The following is a 16142-nucleotide window of genomic DNA, read 5'->3' as shown; positions in this document are numbered from 1 at the left end:
CCTCCCGGGAAAGGCCGTGAGAGGCTCGCTCGTCACAGAGGAGGCAGCCGCAGGGCATGAACTTTCATTAGATGAATCATCAGGATAATGCACTTTACTGTTTGACCAAATCATGGCTTAAGCCCCCCCCCCAAATAAAATAGGAAGATTGAGAAATATCACATTTAATTTAATCACACAGCTAAGCCAACGGGTCACTGTCTGGAGCCCTGGGAAACACACATGAACATTTATATCCATCACATGTATTGAAGTAGATGTCTCCTCTGTCCAGACTTTGCAACTGGTTTAAGTTGCGTAGACTCATTTGGTGTGTGTGTGTCAGTTTGCTAGACCAGATTCCGGAGATGTTTGCAGACACCAGGGAGACTGAGACGGTGTTTGGACCAGTCATTCAGGCAGGACTGGAGGCACTGAAGGCTGCAGACTGTGCCGGGAAGCTGTTTGTGTTCCACTCCACTCTGCCCATCGCTGAGGCTCCTGGGAAACTGAAGAATAGAGAGGACAAGAAACTAGTGGGAACAGACAAGGAGAAGGTACACACACACACACTGATACACTCATACACATGTATTCTCACACACACACATACTAATAAGGACCAGATAAACTGATATGGCAACTGTGTGGCAGATACTGTTGCAATTAGACACAGAACACATAAAGAACCCTCATTCTGGAGAAAGCGTTCTATCTGCTAGTGGTTGTGTCATTGACTCGGTCTATGCGTCTCTCTCTGTCCAGTCTCTGTTCCAGCCCCAGTCTGGTTTCTATAGTAACCTCGCTAAGGAGTGTGTAGCACAGGGCTGCTGTGTAGACCTCTTCCTGTTTCCCAACCAGTACGTCGACGTGGCAACGCTTGGCGTGGTGCCCGTCTCCACCGGGGGTTCCGTCTACAAATACACCTACTTCCAGGTGAGACGCACACCTCTTGATTGATGGATGGTACCAAGAATATGCATATCCTTGCTTCAGGTCCTGAGCTACAGGCAGTTAGATTTGGGTCATTTTAGGTGAAAATTGGGGGGGGAAAGAGGTGGATCCTTAAGAGGTTTTTAACAGGGCAATTGAAGATGTCAGTTTAATCTAGTCTTTAGGCTATATGTATTATAGGCCTATGTGTGAAATTAGTTTTGATATAGTTTACGTTTAGTTTCAATTGGCCAGTGACAGATGGCAGCCAACTATCGGGGTGAAGGGCAGGCAGGGGGGGAAATGGCCATGTCCTCCTAAAACTGCTTATAACACAACTCTGTGTTGAGATTCTAGCAACGACCGTGTTGAATCAACTTATTTAGGACAAGCCAAGCATGGGGGAGACATGACTTTGAAAATTAGGGTAATTCAAATGTTAAATTCTTAACCTCAATGATGCTCTCTGAGCTCCTAGTGTTAATCCTCAGATAAAAGGGGACACCTGGTTAGTCTTTAGTTAGTTGTCTAGAGGGCTGTTGTGGTGACAGTGGTACTGCCACACCGGCAGTCATGAGTCATGACCACAGTCAAATTCCACGTGACTTGGGCCTCGAAGTGCTTGAGGCTTCATTATAGACCCGGATTCGATCCCAGGCTGTGTCGCAGCCGGCCGCGACCGGGAGACTCACGAGGCGGCACACAACTGGCCCAGCGTCGTCTGGGTTAGGGGAGGGTTTGGCCGGCCAGGATGTCCTTGTCCCATCTCTCTCTAGCGACCCCCTTGTGACGGGCTGGGCACATGCACAGGGATTTCGGTCGCCAGTTGTAGGTGTTTCCTCCAACACATTGGTGTGGCTGATTTAGCGAGCAGTGTGTCAAGAAGCAGTGCGGCTTGGCAGGGTCGTGTTTCGGCTCTCGGCCTTCTCCTTTGTAACTACCAATTAGATATCACAAAATGTTGGAGAAAAAGGGGTAAAAAGTCACGGTATTTTTGCACTCTGGACATGTGTTGGTAGTACCCATCTTGGTAACGACCAGCTAGCGGTTTGGTACTCAGGGCTCTGTTGTCCCTCTAACCACTCTGACATCAATGAAATGCTATGGAAAATCACATCGAACAATTATCAAAACAGTATCATGCTTTTAAAACTCAGTTAGGCTACTTTTTTTTTTTTGACCTCACTGTGATTATCAAACTGAAGAAAATAGTTCAACAACCGGTTGAAACTGAGCGAACGACATGATCGTTGTGGATGTTTCAAAGCCAAACACAACTAAATGGACAACGCTTTCTAAGGTGATGATTCATTCAAAGCGTTCAAGACGTTGCATTTAGAACCGGATGCATATTAGAGCTTTAGGCCTCTATGAGCCCAAGCCCACTTATTTTGCCTTCATTAAAATAACGATTGTGCCGTTACGCAATACAGTGTCTTCGGAAAGTATTCAGACCCTTTTTGTTACGTTACAGCCTTATTCTAAAATGGATTACAAAAATAATAATAATCCTCATCAATCTACACACAATACCCCATAATGACACAGCAAAACCAGTTTGTTGTTTTTATAGATCTTTTTACCAAGTTATTAAAAATAATATACCTTATTTATGTACGTTTTCAGACCCTTTTACTATGAAACTTGAAATTGAGCTCAGGTGCATCCTGTTTCCATTGATCATCCTTGAGATGTTTCTACAACTTTGATTGGAACAGTTAAAAAAAAAAAAGGTATTTAGTCCGTTTTAGAATAAGGCTGTAAAAAGTGGTCTGAATACTTTCCCGAATGAACTGTATATGTCCATTGACTAATAGCCTACTGCATATTACACATGGAGGGAAAACCGTGTAAAACAAACTGGTTTTCTTATGCTACACTCAAAACATTATATCCATATGTCTGGGAGAGAACATATAGGCCTAGGCGCGATCCTGTTGGTTCATTGATTGTGCAGGGCGGCTTACAGAGTTAGCCTACAATAATTAGATTTTGAATAGCCTAGTAATGGGGCATTTTTATATTTTCATAACTAATAGTCTGACTACCTTCAGCTATACAGAATATCTCACCTCTGTGCGTTTCCATCTCTTGCCTTCATTCCTTTCTCGAGCGTGCAGAGAGCGGGCCTGTCAGCAGTCTAGTTATGTTTCGTAGTGAAAACATGTTACTACTGATGCTCCCGAACAGATTTCTGTTGGTTTCCCATATTTAAGCACTGGATGGCTTCAGGAACATTGTTGGAGAGCCCTTGGCATACAGATTTTGCGCGGTGTGTCACTTGTCACGCAGCGAGAGGCTGCCTGCTCCTCAGTGGTCGACAACGTGAAGTGAAATAAGTGTTCTTTATATAAGCCCAGATATTTCTGCATGCAATCCTGTGTTGAAAGCAGAGTTTTGATGGTTGCTACTAAAAAGAGGATCCCGGCTGATCCCGGCTGCTACTCTATTTATTTCTCTGCTGCTCCGCTATAAAACCAGAGTATCCAACTGCGTGAAAGCAGCCTCCATTTGCTATTCCAGTACATACAGATGACATATTTTTTCCCCCTGCCCCGTTTCTGCCCATTTGATAATTTGGCTTTTCTAAATCGAAACAAATGTTACATATTAATAAAGACAATATTACATTTGAGAATAGTCTGTTGGGTGAAAATATGATCACTTGAGAGAACAGCGTTCGCCGCCGGAGTCCAGGGACGGAGAGCAAGCTTTTTTTGTCAACAGCCCATTGTTGCAGCATGCATACAGGATATGTTTTGGTTTCTAAGACATTCTAAGGTTTGCAGAGGATGACCGATTATGATTTTTCAACGCCGATACCGATTATTGGAGAACCCCAAAAGGCCGATGTCGGCTTTTAAAAAATATATATATATTTGTAATAATAACAATTACAATACTGAATGAACACTTTTTTTTATTTTAACTTAATATAATACATCAATAAAATCTATTTAGTCTCATAAATAATTAAAAATGTTCAATTTGGTTTAAATCATGCAAAAACAAAGTGTTGGAGGAGAAAGTAAAAGTGCAATATGTGCCATGTAAAAAGGCTAACGTTTAAGTTCCTTGCTCTGAACATGTGAAAGCTGGTGGTTCAATATTCCCAGTTCTTCAATATTCCCAGTTAATAAGTTTTAGGTTGTAGTTATTATAGGAATTATGACCTGTCCACTATTTCTCCCTCTACCATTTATATTTCATATACCTTTGACTATTGGATGTTCTAGTAGGCACGTTAGTATTGCCAATCTCAGGAGTTGATAGGCTTGAATTCATAAACAGCGCTGTGAAGCAAGCATTGCTAAGAGCTGCTGGCAAACGCAGTAAAGTTTGAATGAATGCTTACGAGCCTGCTGCTGCCTACCACCGCTCAGACAGACTGCTCTATCAAATCATAGACTAATTATAATATAATAAACACAGAAATACGAGCCTTTGATCATTAATATGGTCAAATCCGGAAACTATCATTCTGAGAAAAACGTTAATTCCATCAGTGAAATACGGATCTGTTACGTATTTTATCGAGCGGGTGGCAACGCTAAGTAAAAATTTTGCTGTTACATTGAAGGTTGTGCAATGTTATGTCATAATTATGTAAAATTCTAGCGAATTAGTTCGCAACTAGCCAGGCGGCCCAAACTGCTGCATATACCCTGACTCTGCTTGCACTGAACGCAACAGAAGTGACACAATTTCCCTAGTTAATATTGTCTGCTAACATGAATTTCTTAACTAAATATGCAGGTTTAAAAATATATATACTTCTGTGTATTGATTTTAAGAAAGGCTTTGATGTTTATGATTAGGTACGATTGTGCTTTTTCCGCGAATGCGCTTTTTGTTAAACCATCGCCCATTTGGCGAAGTTGAAGTAGGCTGTGATTCAATGATGAATTAACAGGCACCGCACCGCATTGATTATATGCAACGCAGGACAAGCTAGTTAACCTAGTAATATCACCAACCATGTTTAGTTAACTAGTGATTGTGAAGATTGTTTTTTTTATAAGATAAGTTTAATGCTAGCTAGCAACTTACCATGGCTCCTTGCAGCCACAAGGTCCTTTTGATGCTGCACTCGCGTAACAGGTGGTCAGCCTGCGGTAACAGGTGGTCAGCCCGCCACGCAATATCCTCGTGGATTGCAATGTAATCGGCCATAATCCGTGTCCAAAAAAAGGCAGATTACCAATTTCTGATCTTGAAATCGGCCATGCCAATCGACCTTTAGTTTGTATCATTCACAGCTCAATTTAGTGTATAGTACCCGTTTTCAAATGATCACTTATGGTCAACATAGGCACTTCATATGCGCACTCGCTCTGGGAATAGGGACAAATATCGTCATGTTTCTTTAGACGTGCCTAAAATACGTGGATTTATTGTGATGGACTTTTATGTAGGTTTCCAAAGGCGTGCTGCAGCGGCTTGTGTGCATGGAGGCCTGGAGATGCTAAATGTGTTTTATGTTAATGAATGGTCAATTACCATGAGACCGGCAGTCATTTTCGAGACGATAACCGTCTGACACAATTTGGTGACCGCCGCAGCCCTAAGTTACCTACGATTGAATCACTCCTTGTTCATCTTTCAAATACCCACGTGGGTTTGAATGCTCCTGAAAACCAATCATTAGATGGGAGAGGTGGGACTTGCAGTGGGTCAAGCGTCTCAATGATGTGCACGAGCGGTGTGGATGAAATGTTTGAATAACATTTCAGTACATTTTATTTTACAACGCTCGTGCACCCAACGCGGTGGGGCTCGTTTGGGTGTAACCACGTCCACCTGTTACCTGCCTTCACTCGCTGTCTGTGTGGTTTGTCAGGCCGAGACGGACCGTGAGCGGTTCCTGAATGATCTGCGGCGAGACGTTCAGAAGCCGATGGGCTTCGATGCTGTCATGAGGGTCCGAACCAGCACAGGTAAGTGTCTTGCTCTCTCTCGCTCACACTGTCTCTCACACTCACAATTGTTCAAAAAATAAATTCTGGGGGGGGGCTAGATCAGCTGTAACCTAACAACTGTGGAAAAGGTTAAGGGGTCTGAATACTTTCTGAAGGCACTGTGTGTGTGTACACACATTTTGTTTTTCTTTATGTTCCCCTAAACCAGCATGTCAATCTACTGTCCCCCATAGTACAAAAGTCGACATTCTATGCGAGAAATAAATATTCCAAACATAGTCTGGAACCGTTTTGGGTTGCAATAGAGCCCAAATTAATACAACCACTAGAATCAAAACTTTTGTTATGCAATGTGGCTGATCCAACAGATCAGAACATTTAGCTTAAAATGTTGATAAACTATTAGGCTATTTCTTCACATTATAAGCGCTACAATGCACACGTGGTAGTAGGCTATAACACATTATCTAAAGTGACCGCAAATGCAATTACCCATGTGATGCTTTTATTATAAAGGGGGAAAAATGCATGTCGTCTATGCACTTAAATAGCAAATGGAGGAAGCTTTTCCAATTGTTCATTTTCATGCCAGATGGATAGGATATACTCCTGTTGTAAAATAAGCAATGTGCTTATTATTAGGAAAGTTTATATATATATATATATATATATATATATATATATATATATATATATATTAGGCCTAGCCTATAGAAAACTGATGGGATCCTCACTATGTTTTCTCTCACAATTGCATAGCATATATAAATGTTGCGCAACATGAGCTCTTGGGCTCTCAGTAAGTGTTTGATTAGATTTTGCATTGATGTCAGTGACTAAAGGGGCAATGGAGCGCTAGCTTGTTTTGGTAGGCTACTAATGACCAGCATCAGCGCTTGGAGAAGCCTAATTATCGTGACTAAACGGTCACATGGAATTTGACGACCTTCACGACTCGTGACCGCCGGTGTGGCGGTAGTACGGTCACCGTAACAGCCTTAGTCACAACACTGAAGTGAAAGGGGCCTCCAAGTCTTTATATTTATCACTTGGTTCCTGTTTCAGTAATAATGAAATCAGACCTTGTTGAGTGTCTGATAACCACTCCAATAAAAATAGTAGATTAAAACATGCTTACACCGGTCCCCTGAGTACATCAACAAAGGATTGGTATACCTCCACTGGTATGCCATCCAGCCCCAGACTTAAAGGCTTTAAATGCATCAAGAAGTTCCTCCTCTGTAATTTGGCCTTCGCATGAGTCTTTCCGTACATTTTACATTCTTAATAGAAGAAGCAAAATCGATACAGTTGAACTTTGTTTAGTGGAGATGGAGGAGACTGAGAAGAACCATATGCTTCAAGTACTTTGCTTCCTCTTTCAAAATATTGTTTGGTGAACTAAGTTTAATGAAATACTTTTTGGTGGCATTTCTATGACGAGGATGGCTCATTCTGTGTCTCTCTGGAACCATTTTTTGTATTTTGCCGTCTGTCTGTGGACTCACTCTTCACGTAGTGGTGTTTTATTTACTGCCGTCGTAACGTCCTCTCCTCCACCAGGTATCAGAGCGACAGATTTCTTCGGTTCGTTCTTCATGAGCAACACGACAGACGTGGAGCTGGCAGGCCTGGACTGTGACAAGACTGTCACCGTGGAATTCCGCCACGACGACAAGCTCAGCGAGGACACCGGCGCGCTCATGCAGTGTGCGGTGTTGTACACCAGCTGTAGTGGTCAGCGGCGTCTGCGGGTCCACAACATGGCGGTCAACTGCTGCTCCCAGCTCGCCGACCTCTACCGGAACTGTGAGACGGACACAATCATCAACTTCTTCTCCAAGTACGGTCAGTATCACACGCTCACTATCTGGCTATACAGCTGTGAAATTGTGTAGGATGTTTCCAGGTTGTTACTAAGAGAAATAATGTATAAAGATCAGCAGGGGTCCAATCACTGAACACCTACATCTACTTTAGGTGTGAGATACTGTAGATTTGATTGATACCAGTAGGATTCAAACCAACTTAAGGTCTTTATGTCTGGAAATGGAAACCAATGGTCCTTTTGTCTCTGTGACTGTGTGTAGCGTACCGTAGCATATTGAACACCCCCACCAAGACAGTGAGAGACACCATGGTGAACCAGTGTGCCCAGATTCTGGCCTGCTACCGCAAGAACTGTGCCAGCCCCTCGTCTGCCGGACAGGTCGGTCACTCGCGCGCACACACACCCAATTGGACAAGTCAGTGACACACACCCCATACACACGCACGATACACACGCATGATACACACATTCCCCCCCGACACCATTCAGACACTGTCACATACATACACAAACACTATACATTCACCCCTTTACCACCCACACACTGCAGTCAGTCTCTCACACAAATCAACACCCCAAAAATGTACACACTCAATCACTTCCCCTCTCTCCTTTTGTAGCTGATCCTACCAGAGTGCATGAAGCTGCTGCCGGTCTATCTGAACTGTGTGTTGAAGAGTGACGTGCTGCAGCCGGGAGCTGACATCTCATTGGACGACAGAGCCTACCTGAGACAGCTGCTCGGCTGTATGGATGTATCAGAGAGCCACATCTTCTTCTATCCCCGCCTACTGCCCCTGGTGAGTGGCCCTGCTCTCCAACTCGCTCTCTTTCTGTCTCTCGAATTCACTTCAATCAGCCTCATTTGGCATGACAAGGCACCATCTTACTTTGCTGAAGCAAACATGTAAGAACATATTACATCAATGTGAAATCAGTGTTAAATCGTGTGTTAATCAAGTACCTTTCCATCTCAGGTGAAGTTGGATGGAGGGTCGTTGCCAATGGCAGTGCGTAACTCAGAGGAGCGCCTGTCGAAGGGCGGAGTCTACCTCCTGGAGACAGGGCTCCACCTCTTCCTGTGGGTGGGAGCCAATGCTCAGCAGGAGCTGCTTAGCAACATCTTTGGAACGCCCACCTTCAGCCAGATAGACCCCAACATGGTGAGACACACACACACAGACTTCAACCTCTTACAAATCATTGTCTTGATTTGAAGTGTGTGGGTGTGTTGCTATCTCTTAAATGTGTGTGTTGTGTTCCAGACGAGTCTGCCGGAGCTGGACAACCCGTTCTCCCAGAGACTCCGAGAGATCATCGACTCCTTCAGGTCACAACGGTCACGATACATGAAGGTCAGACTCCACTACCTCTATTTCTGTCTCTCTCTCTCTGTTCTTTCTTCCTTCTGTATCTTTCCATCTCAATTTCTGTTTTGTCAGGGAACAATACTGCGAACAAAACAGTCAAGTTGCAACCGTTTGACTTGGCAGTGCAACACACATTTTTAATTGGCACGCATTACACCTTTTGTGAGACTAACTACCACATGGACACACTTCATGCGTGTTTGTTTGGATAAAGCTGTCTATTTAATGCATGACAACTGAAATCTTTTAACAAATTTCTACCAGCAGGTCATCTGTACAACTAGAGGCAAAAAAACCTCTAGATCACCTTTATTCCACACACAGAGATGCATACAAAGCTCTCCCTCCATTTGGCAAATCTGACCATAACTCTATCCTCCTGATTCCTGCTTACAAGCAAAAACTCAAAGGAAATACCAGCGACACGGAGTGATCAAACAGGCAACGTGTCAATACAGGACTACGTTCGAATCGTACTACACCGGCTCTGATGCTCGACGGAGGTGGCAGGGCTTGTAAACTATCACAGATTACAAAGGGAAAACCATCTTGCGAGCTGCCCAGTGACGTGAGCCTAACAAACAAGCTCAATGCCTTTTTTATGCTCGCTTCAAGGCAAGCAACAACGACCCATGTATGAGAGCTCCAGCTGTTCCGGACGACTGTGTGATCACGCTCTCTGTAGCCAATGCAAGTAAAACCTTTAAACAGGTTAACAGACGGATTACCCTGATGCGTACTCAGAACATGCGCTGACCAGCTGGCAAGTGTCTTGAACTTGCCAACTTCTCCCTGACCCAGTCTGTAATACCTACATATTTCAAGCAGACCACCATCGTCCCTGTAACCAAGGTAACCTGTCTAGATGACTATCGCTCAGTAGCACTCGCATCTGTAGCCATGAAATGTTTTGAAATGCTGGCCATCCCTTACATCAACACCATCATCCCAGACACCTGAGACCCAGTCCAGTTCACGAACCACCGATGACCCAATGTCTATTACACTCCACACTGCCCTTTTCCACCTGGACAAATGGAACACCTACGTGAGAATGCTGTTCATTGACTACTCAGCGTTCAACACTGTAGTGCCCTCCAAGCTCAGGGCCCTGGGACTGACCACCTCCCTCTGCATCTGGATCCTGTACTTCCTGACGGGTCGCCCCCAGGTGGTGAGGGTAGGCAACAACACATCTGCCACGCTGACCCTCAACACGGGGGCCTTTCAGGTTTGTGTGCTTAGTCTCCTCCTGTACTCCCTGTTCACCCATGACTGTGTGGCCGCGCACGACTCCAACACCATTAAGTTTGCCAACATTCACGACGGTGGGAGGCCTGATTGACGATGATGAGACGGCCTATAAGGAGGTAGTCAGAACACACCAACACCGTCGTGAAGAGGGCACGACAATGCCGCTTCCCCCTCAGGAGGCTGAGAAGATTTGGCATGGGCCCTCAGATCCTCAAACAGTTCTACAGCTGCACCATTGAGAGCATCTTGACTGGCTGCATCACCGCTTGGTATGGCAGCTGCTTGGCATCTGACCTCAAGGCGCTGCAGAGGATGGTGTGTACGGTCCTGTACATCACTCGGGCTGAGTCTGGGACCAAAATGCTCCTGAACAGCTTCTACCCCCCCCAAATCAGAAGACTGTTGAACAGTTCATCAAATTGCACCGACTATGCACACTCACTAAACTTGACCCACACACACGCTACGCTGCCACTCCATCGCACACACGCTACGCTGCCACTCCATCGCACACACGCTACGCTGCCACTCCATCGCACACACGCTACGCTGACACTCCATCGCACACACGCTACGCTGACACTCCATCGCACACACGCTACGCTGACACTCCATCGCACACACGCTACGCTGACACTCCATCGCACACACGCTACGCTGACACTCCATCGCACACACGCTACGCTGCCACACACGCTACGCTGAATTAAAGGGTAACTACACTGAAATGGCTTTATTTCTCTTTTTCCCCAGACCTAAAAACATTGTCCCCTGATGTGGTTTAATCATTGTTGTGGACTTAGAACGTCCAATTTTGTTGTTTTTTTTCTATTAAAGTGAGATTTGAAAGTGAAAACATGAAGAAAAAGAGGACTATCAGTCCTTCTCCCGAGTTTAATTATTTTTTTCAAAGTATTTTTATTTTTTTCTTCTGACCTCGAGGATTTTGCAGAAAAGAACACATGGCAATAACGCAATACATTTGGCACTTTATTTTACGCCTCTCTTCTTTGCTTTTACATTGATTTGGATAGATTTACTGTAAGAACACAGGTTAAAAGATGATAGCCAGGTTCTGGAAGGAATGCAGGCACATTATGGGCGACAGGCTCATTGTCATCAATCATCATTATCGACTAAATCATATGCTTATGCATTGCTTGCTCTTTGGGGTTTTAGACTGGGTTTCTGTATAAGCACTTTGTGACATCTGCTGCTGTAAAAAGGGCTTTATAAATTTAATTTGATGTGCGTGTGCCACCAACTAGAAAAAGTAAGTGGAGATCCCTGGTTGTAGTACAGAAGCATAAGGTGTGTGTTAACATCTTTCTCTCTCCACACGTGTCTGTAGTTGATGGTGGTGAAGCAGGAGGACAAGGCGGAGCTAATCTTTAAGCACTTCCTGTGTGAGGACAAGAGCACCAGCGGAGGAGCTTCCTATGTCGACTTCCTGTGTCACATGCACAAGGAGATCCGCCAGCTACTCAGCTAGGTCCCTGATTTCTGACCCTTCAAACCTGACCCCGGCACCTCTCAACCCCCCCCCCCCCCCCCCCCCCCCGATGCGCTTTATCTTTTATTTACCTAATAAACTTAACCCCTCCCCCTCTGTCAGCGAGAGGCCGGAGACATATACACAGCCTCGTGGCAGATTCCGTGTGTTTGTCCTCATACGACTCTACTATTCCAAACGTCAGGCTCTAAAACAGCTGGAGCTGATCCACTGGCCAATGGAAGTGTGTGTATTTTGTGAGTGTGTTTGTGAGGGAGAGAGTTGCTGTTGATTGTAGTAGGTGTTCTGTCTAACACTAGCACTGAAAGGCTGTTGTGGGTGTACCAGCCGCTGGTAGAAACTCTTTTTGTATGATTCAGACCCAGTAGAGCTGAAGATGACAAACTATACATGACATGAAATAAATGTTTTTTTTCCATCTCTAGAATTATTTTTCTATTTGTCTTATTCTCTCTCCCTCAGACATGACCTCGTGTGTGTGTGTGTGTGTGTGTGTGTGCGCTGACTTACAAACACTACTGAGGCAATAGGAGAGCGGGAAGAGTATATAGAGATAATCTGTGATTGAGGTGAAACTCCCAATAAAAGTCTATGCATCTAATCATCCAGAGGCGCGGGGTTTGAACGTTCAACCAGCGTGGGGGTCCCACTATGACTCACACAGTATAGACTGTTTGGTTGAGGTGTGTGTCATGTTTTACTAACGTGTGTATCAGCTTGACACCATTCTCTGACATGATGCCTGTTTGTCTTCCTGTCTGTGAAGGGAAGGAGTAACTGGCTGTGCTTCTCAAAATTGAGGTCAGTCCGAGAAAGTGTGATGAGAATAATGTTGGGCATAGTCATGTTCCGTAGGCACGAAAACAGGTGAGAACTATTTGAAACGGGGGGTTACTTTTGTTTTCCGCAGGAGAATGTTTTTGTAATTTGCTGAACATGACCCTGTGCTCTACACACAGCTGTGTCTGAGTTGTCCCACACTGCGGACGGTCTGCTATAGAACCTTGGTTCGTTTACACATATAACCTACGTCTATAACCTGTACAGAATTAAATCCTCCGGTTTTTAAACACCTGTGTCAAATGCTGTTGTTTGTCAGTCCTCTCCGTCGCCGCCGCTCACACAAAAGCAGTCCTGCTTTTTTGTGTGCAGCTTCGTGTGTGTGTGTGTGTGTGAGAGAGGGTGAATGTGTGGGGTTCTGGAGGCAGATCCTGGTGAATTTCTCTAAAGGAAAAGAGGGATCCGTCGATACATCCTGACTTTTGCATTTGTTTTCGTTCTCGTGTCTTAACACAAGTGTTGCTGCCCTCTTCTCTGACCCATCTCTCTGTTGAAGGGACTTTCTGACTGACTGTGATCTGACCCTTTTCCTTTTCTCTGTGTTTTTGTCATTGCCTCCTGGACTGTTAATAAAGTTATTGAATCACCATGCCATGCTTCTCCCATCCCTGCTCTCATTGGCTTGTTGGTACTATGGTTACAGTCAGGGACTTTCTCCTAGTCAAACTCTTTGTCACTCATAAATTGCACCTGATAAGACTGCCCAAATGTAGTGCACCATATACAGTTGCAGCCAAATATATTGACACCCTTGAGCTTTTCTTAAATAATTCCCTATTGCTGCTTACCAACTGCTGCTTTCAGCTCTCGCCATAGATTTAGATGTGGACTCTTGGCGGGCCACTCTAGAACAGTCCAGCGTTTCTTCTTGAACCATTCCTGGGTACTTTTTGATGTGTGTTTGGGGTTGTCTTGCTGGAAGACCCACAGCCTTCAATGGAGACCCACGTTTTTGGACACAGGGTTGAACATTGGACTCAACACCAGATATTCTGCTGGTTTCAAGATGCCTTTGCTCACGTTTTAAGGCAGAAAATCAACCCCACAGTATTACCAAACCACCCCCATGTTTGATTGTGGGGAGGGTGTTATTTTCATTGAATGCATCATTTGGTCATTGTAAACACTGCTCTGATCTGTGTTGTCAAAGAACTAATTTTGTTTCATTGGCACAGAACATGTTCCACAGGCTTTAGATTTGTTTTGGAGGGATTTTGAGAAGTTCAGCAGGAGGCGCTTCCTATGTCTAACGAACAAATTAAATATTCAAGAAAATAACACCCTCCCTACATTCAAACATAGGGAAGGTTTGATAATGTTGAGTTTCTTTGCTGTCTCTGGTACTGGGGGCCTTGAACATACGCAAGACATCATGAAAACAGCAGATTACCAAGGTGTTTTGGGGGTGAAATGTTCAACCCAGTGTCCAAAAACGGGGTCTCTGTTGAAGGATGGAGTGGCCAGCGAAGAGTCCAGATGTAAATCGCATCAATAAATCACATCCATAAATCACCTCTGGCGAGAGCTGGAAAAAGCAGTTGGTGTTGGATACCCCGCAGAATTAGAGCAAGGTACAGCAAATCATTTGCAGTTATTTTTGCCAAAAGCTGTGCAACCAAGTACTACAGTGGGGCAAAAAAAGTATTTAGTCAGCCACCAATTGTGCAAGTTCTCCCACTTAAAAAGATGAGAGGCCTGTAATTTTCATCATAGGTACACTTCAACTATGACAGACAAAATGAGAAAAATCCAGAAAATCACATTGTAGGATTTTTAATGAATTTATTTGCAAATTATGGTGGAAAATAAGTATTTGGTCACCTTCAAACAAACAAGATTTCTAACTTCTTTAAGAGGCTCCTCTGTCCTCCACTCGTTACCTATATCAATGGCACCTGTTTGAACTTGGTATCAGTATAAAAGACACCTGTCCACAACCTCAAACAGTCACACTCCAAACTGCACTAAGGCCAAGACCAAAGAGCTGTCAAAGGACACCAGAAACAAAATTGTAGACCTGCACCAGGCTGGGAAGACTGAATGTGCAATAGGTAAGCAGCTTGGTTTGAAGAAATCAACTGTGGGAGCAATTATTAGGAAATGGAAGACATACAAGACCACTGATAATCTCCCTTGATCTGTGGCTCCACGCAAGATCTCACCCCGTGGGGTCAAAATGATCACAAGAACGGTGAGCAAAAATCCCAGAACCACACGGGGGGACCTAGTGAATGACCTGCAGAGAGCTGGGACCAAAGTAACAAAGCCTACCATCAGTAACACACTACATCGCCAGGGACTCAAATCCTGCAGTGCCAGACGTGTCCAGGCCCGTCTGAAGTTTGCTAGAGAGCATTTGGATGATCCAGAAGAAGATTGGGAGAATGTCATATGGTCAGATGAAACCAAAATAGAACTTGTCATGTTTGGAGGACAAAGAATGCTGAGTTGCATCCAAAGAACACCAAACCTACTGTGAAGCATATGGGTGGAAACATCATGCTTTGGGGCTGTTTTTCTGCAAAGGGGCCAGGACGACTGATCCGTGTAAAGGAAAGAATGAATGGGGCCGTGTATCGTGAGATTTTGAGTGAAAACCTCCTTCCATCAGCAAGGGCATTGAAGATGAAACGTGGCTCAGTCTTTCAGCATGACAATGATCCCAAACACACCGCCCGGGCAACGAAGGAGTGGCTTCGTAAGAAGCATTTCAAGGTCCTGGAGTGGCCTAGCCAGTCTCCAGATCTCAACCCCATAGAAAATCTTTGGAGGGAGATGAAAGTTCGTGTTGCCCAGCAGCAGCCCCAAAACATCACTGCTCTGGAGGAGATCTGCATGGAGGAATGGGCCAAAATACCAGCAACAGTGTGTGAAAACCTTGTGAAGACTTACAGAAAACGTTTGACCTCTGTCATTACCAACAAAGGGTATATAACAAAGTATTGAGAGAAACTTTTGTTATTGACCAAATACTTATTTTCCACCATAATTTGCAAATACATTCATTAAAAATTCTACAATGTGATTTTCTGGATTTTTTTTCTCATTTTGTCTGTCATAGTTGACGTTTACCTATGATGAAAATTACAGGCCTCTAACATCTTTTTAAGTGGGAGAACTTGCACAATTGGTGGCTGACTAAATACTTTTTTACCCCACTGTATGTGAATATAGGTTTAGGGGTTACGTTATCTTTGTCATCTGCTGTATGTTACACACACAAAAACGTGTGTAATCTCCCTGAAGTCTCAGGTGTTCCTCCAGGGAGGCTACTCTACCTGACACGGGGACACTGACGAGTCCATCCAGCCTAGCCTAAACCCTGGATAGAATGGCTCCGTGGATGTGGAGTGGAACGTGTGCAGGTGGGTCAGTGTGTTAGAGGAGACACTGTAGAAGGACAGAGTGCCAGCCGGCCAGTCTAGATACACTCCTACTCTGTTAGAGAGAGAGGAGGTGGTTATGTCAGTGCTCTTGTCATTGTGCCATGTAGTGTAACTGTC

The 16142-nt window shown here is 44.4% G+C and overlaps 1 protein-coding gene across 1 annotated transcript in view; it reads left to right on the top strand.

Moving 5' to 3' along the window:
• LOC115144078 (protein transport protein Sec24C-like) overlaps nucleotides 1-13230 on the top strand; it is a 32837-nt gene extending 19607 nt beyond the window's left edge. Inside the window, 9 exon segments of the mRNA XM_029684773.2 lie at nucleotides 326-536; nucleotides 745-915; nucleotides 5753-5849; nucleotides 7395-7679; nucleotides 7922-8040; nucleotides 8283-8462; nucleotides 8640-8825; nucleotides 8928-9017; nucleotides 11638-13230. Coding sequence (XP_029540633.2) covers nucleotides 326-536; nucleotides 745-915; nucleotides 5753-5849; nucleotides 7395-7679; nucleotides 7922-8040; nucleotides 8283-8462; nucleotides 8640-8825; nucleotides 8928-9017; nucleotides 11638-11778 — 1480 coding nt within the window. The 3' untranslated portion in view covers nucleotides 11779-13230.
• Nucleotides 13231-16142: the final 2912 nt, after the last annotated feature.

The sequence above is a fragment of the Oncorhynchus nerka genome, linkage group LG16 (genome assembly GCF_034236695.1).
Source record: "Oncorhynchus nerka isolate Pitt River linkage group LG16, Oner_Uvic_2.0, whole genome shotgun sequence".
NCBI classification, from domain to species: domain Eukaryota; kingdom Metazoa; phylum Chordata; class Actinopteri; order Salmoniformes; family Salmonidae; genus Oncorhynchus; species Oncorhynchus nerka.
The sequence above is the reverse complement of the archived record's forward strand: the minus strand, read 5'-3'. Positions and strand labels throughout refer to the sequence as shown.